Here is a 4,616-nt window from a genome sequence, read left to right as displayed (position 1 = left end):
TTTTGAGACAGAGTCTTGCTCTGTCGCCCAGGCTGGAGAGCAGTGGTGCAAACTCAGCTCACTGCAAGCTCCACCTTCCGGGTTCACACCATTCTCCTGCCTGAGCCTCCTGAGTAGCTGGGACTACAGACACCCGCCACCATGCCCGGCTATTTTTTTGTATTTTTAGTAGAGACGGGGTTTCACTGTGCTAGCCAGGATGGTCTCGATCTCCTGACCTTGTGATCCACCCGCCTCAACCTCCCAAAGTGCTGGGATTACAGGCATGAGCCACCGCGCCCGGCCGAAATTTAGCTTTTTAAGCTGAAAGGATGTGGAGTTAACTGCAGGAAAGTAATAAAATTTTTTTCCAATCTGAGTTCCTGTATAAACGGAATTAAGATGACATGAAAATTTTTTGGTGAAGATATTTTAAAAAGTAAAAGACACCCACATTAATGTTAAGAAATTATTGTTCCTGCAACATTGATTACATAAAAAGGATATGACACTGGTTTTATAAAAAAGACCCACAGGGCCCCTTTAAGAATAACATCATTACTGCTGACCTTTGAGACTGTTCAATCTTTCCACACTTTAAGCACAGTTTAAAGAAACAAAAACAAAACTACTGTATTATTTTGAGAGTTGAGCATTTTGAAGCTTCATTCTTTATTGAGTGTCAAAAATTCAGTAAGACAGCTTAATGAATCATAAGGCTTTGGGATCCTGTACGTATGTACACACACACACACACACACACACACACTCTCTCTCTCTCTCTCTAAGCCATAATAGGTTGAGATGGAGAACGTAAGGCAAACAAGCCTTTCTCAGATACTAAGGTGTCTCTTCTAAACAAAGTTTCAGTACGATGTAACATAAATAAGAAACATAACTAGACAACTTATACTTTAAGACTAAATTCTTACATAAGTGCTCTCTTCCCTTGGAGTAAAACATGTTGACTGGACTCAAGTAGCCTAATAGCAACATGCACATACATACATAAGGATGGAAATAGGAAGATACATTTTTTTTTTTTTTTAATTTATAGAGTCAGGGCCTTGTTCTGTGGCCCAGGCTGGAGTGCAGTGCAGTCACAGCTCAATGCAGTCTTGGGCTCCTGGGCTCAAGCAATCCTCCTGCTTCGGCCTCCCAAGTAGCTAGGACTACTGACAAGTACTACCACTCCTGGCTACTTTTTGATATATTTTTTTTTTGTAAAGATGGGGGCCTAGCTTTGTTGCCCTGGCTGGTCTCGAATTCCTGGACTCAAGCAACCTTTCTGCCTTGGCCTCCCAAAGTGCTAGGATTATAAGGATAAGCTGCTGTGCCTGGTCAAAACTTTAATGACAAAACCTATATTCCTCTAGCTCTGCTTGGAATGCCATATTTATCCTAAGCACCAGTTCTGGCCCTACCTGGCCTGTATACAGCTTTAGGTAGGCTCTTGATCTAGTTTTGCTATAGGCAGGGTAGATCTCAGTATTTCATATTTTACTTGTGGCAGAGACGGTGTTAACCTTTCTCTCATGGATAGCGGATTCATTGAGCCAGATTTTTAACTAAGAGCTATGATGATTTACACCTGAACTCCAAATTGAATCAAGAACACCCAGTAACAAATACTCCTCCTGACTTCTCTAAGCCAACTCGTGACCCCCTCAGTGCTGTCCACCCTCACGCCTCTGGGGAAACATGCCTTATAAAGACATTGCTTCTCCAGTCAGTGCTTCAGCTTATGCAGTCTCAGGCAGCAGAAATACCCATTACGTTGAATCATTTGCCCTGTGAGGCAACAGAGCTCTCAACAGATTTTTATGCACATAATCATGCACAGTGCTGAAGAATCATTCTGGGCAACAAGTGAGTGCCTAGGTCAGAGCTGAGATTTATTTACACACCATTTTGTTTAGGTCACCAATAGCCTACTCTTTGCTTTATATTTATCATTAATTCCAAATAAATCAGGAAGGTGTTGGGTCTCAGCCAGAGCAAGAAGCAGGATGCCTCTCCATCTGTGCTGTTTAATACATGTGTTCTTAATTGGGTGAAGGATATGTTTGGTTCTTGGCTAAGTGTCAAGCATTGAGAGAGAGTGCCACTTTAGTCTTAGGAAAGAGAACAAGCCTGACACAGAAATAAAAGTCTCTTCACCAGAAATGCATGCAGTCCTGTAATTAATGCAGACAGCTGGCTATCTGTGGGGAAACAGATCCATTATACACTCACTGTTAGTCAGTGGCAGAGAACGCTTGCTTTAACCCAGAAGGTTGCCTAATTTCCAGGATTAAAATGGAGAAAGTACCATTTATATTAATACATTCTTGTCTTAAACTGTAACCATGTACAACAGAGGAATTTCACGAATAAAAACATCCTGGGTCATCAACTCAGTAAGACTCACTGCCTAGTATTCAGCAGCAGGCAAGTGTTACAAGTAAAAGAAAATTACTAACAGGTGGCCCAAGCCTACAAGCCATCAAATCAACAAAAAGCAATCAAATTAACATTTATTTGCCTTAAAGCATTTGCAAAGCAGGCTGATAAACTCATGTGCCAGAGAAAACAAATGGGAAATTTTCATTTCCAAACTTCAGTAAGCAGACATACTGAAATAGTTGAATTTTATCAAGGAAAGCTATTTTATTAAGGAAAGACTTCTCACCAGTTACAAAGAAATCTAATTTGGTTTGAATTTTAGGTACAACACTTTATTGGGACCGTGTCAAGAGACATCTCAAAGCCCCTTGTTTGCACTGTTGGAACTACGTAGCCTTATAGCCTTATTATTTTTTTTTTTTTTGACAGGTCTTGCTCTGTCCCCAAGGCTGGAGCGCAAGAGTGCAATTATGGCTTGCAGCTGCCTCAACCTCCTGGGCTTAAGTGATCCTCCCACCTCAGCCTCCTGAGTATCTAGGACAGGCATGTGCCACCACGCTTGGCTAATTTAAATTTAAATTTTTTTTTTTTTTTGGTAGACACAGGGTCTCCCTATGTTGCCCAGACTGGTCTCAAACTCCTGGGCCCAGGCAATCGTCCTGCCTCAGCATCCCAAAGTGCTTACAGGCGTGAGCTATCGGCACCAGGCCCAATGTATTCTTTTAAATGAATCTACTCCAAAAATTGTCTCTATGAGGGATGACATAAAGAAAAAATGGTAAAATATATGTAAAATGCTAAAAATGTAGAAGATAACAGACTTCAGAAAATGACAATTAAACATATTTAAAAATACATAATATACAAATTTAAAATTAATAAAGGGAATCAGTTTAGCACTGAATTGAACTATTTAAGATAAGCTTCCCTTCCTTTACTGCATGACCCATTTGTTTCTTTGACTCAAGACCACGGTCTCTGCCAGGCTGACATCTTGCCCCTTACCCAGGTAAGTGCCATAAGTCACGTTTCTGTACTCATCCCAGGAGATTAAGCCGTCTTGGTTCATATCAAACTCCTGCCACTGGTTTTCAACATTGTCATATATGTATTTCTTCTGGGCGTGCTTAATCCAGGATTTCAGCTCCCCCTCCGTCACAAACCCATCTTTATCCGCGTCTATTTTATCTACAATCATTCTACAAGACAAAACAGTTACGTTTCAAGGTGCCAGCTCCACAAGGCTTTTTCCCCCAGATAGTAGGGACCTACCTAAAACGTAGCCGTAGGTGGCATTTTTATACTCCTCCCAGGAAACGAGGCCGTCCTCATTGAGGTCATGCCCCTTCCACTGTCGCTCTACATCCTCGTAAATCCAGCGCTTTTGTGCAAATTTAATCCAGTCTTTGAGCTCATCCACAGTGACAAACCCGTCCTTGTCGCCATCTATTTTACTTACAATCTTTCTGTAGAAAATGCAGAGAAATCCAGCAAAAGGTTAAAAAGACACAGAACTCTGGACTTAGCCAGGTGTGTGCCCAGGGCTAATGCACAGAAATAAAAAATTGTCTCCAAAACAAAACTGCCAGGCCAGCAACTGAAAAAAATGGTCCATTACTGGTCTGTAACAAGCCACAGTGAATAAGGTCAACACAGTCAAGGCTGGTGCACTTGGATCCAAAAGCAAACTCAGCCTATCTCTTTAGAGGTAGATTTCAGCCTATGGTTAGAATTCAGGAGTGAATATCCACTCCTATCCAAGTTCTCCACTCTTTGTATCAAACAACATGTAAAACTTTGTTTTTCCTTTTTTTCATTTTTATTTTCTCTAGTGAAGATGTGGCTGAACTTTATTTTTCTTTATTGCTTACAGAAGAGAAACTCCAATTCCTGGTAAATAATCATGGTTTTCTAAAAATTCATAATATTTACATCAGACTTTAAAAATTTAGCTGCTTTTAGAAAAAGTAACACTTTTGATAAAAATACGAAGATATCAAAAAAGTTCTGGGATCATTTATATCTCAAGGCAAGATTATTTTTAAAAAACAGATAAAAAGACAGGAAGATGCGTATCTAAAAAATGGCTAGCAGCTTTTAAATACTATGTTGAACTGGATTTTTACATGAAAACAGAGAACTCTGAGGAAATGATGTGGTAAGAATGTATATCTGATTATGAGAATGTTAATAAGCTGAGAGAGTTAGTATGTAGATCATAAAGCAAGACCACAAAGCTAAAGGATCAGTAG

At 40.1% G+C, this 4,616-nt stretch overlaps 1 protein-coding gene across 6 annotated transcripts in view; it reads right to left on the bottom strand.

The window, feature by feature from the left end:
• CALU (calumenin) overlaps nt 1-4,616 on the bottom strand; it is a 33,281-nt gene that overhangs the window by 14,136 nt on the left and 14,529 nt on the right. For 4 of the 6 annotated variants that reach the window (XM_011939554.1, XM_011939560.1, XM_011939557.1 and 1 more), the window contains one exon: nt 3,637-3,830. In XM_011939554.1, the coding sequence (XP_011794944.1) occupies nt 3,637-3,830 (194 nt within the window). Of the gene's footprint in view, nt 1-3,369; nt 3,564-3,636; nt 3,831-4,616 lie in introns of all 6 variants that reach the window. The other 2 variants (XM_011939556.1, XM_011939559.1) reach the window with 1 other exon arrangement.

The sequence above is a fragment of the Colobus angolensis genome, unplaced genomic scaffold (genome assembly GCF_000951035.1).
Source record: "Colobus angolensis palliatus isolate OR3802 unplaced genomic scaffold, Cang.pa_1.0 Scaffold182, whole genome shotgun sequence".
NCBI classification, from domain to species: Eukaryota; Metazoa; Chordata; class Mammalia; order Primates; family Cercopithecidae; genus Colobus; species Colobus angolensis.
Note: the sequence above shows the minus strand (reverse complement) of the source record. Positions and strands in the feature narration are given on the sequence as shown.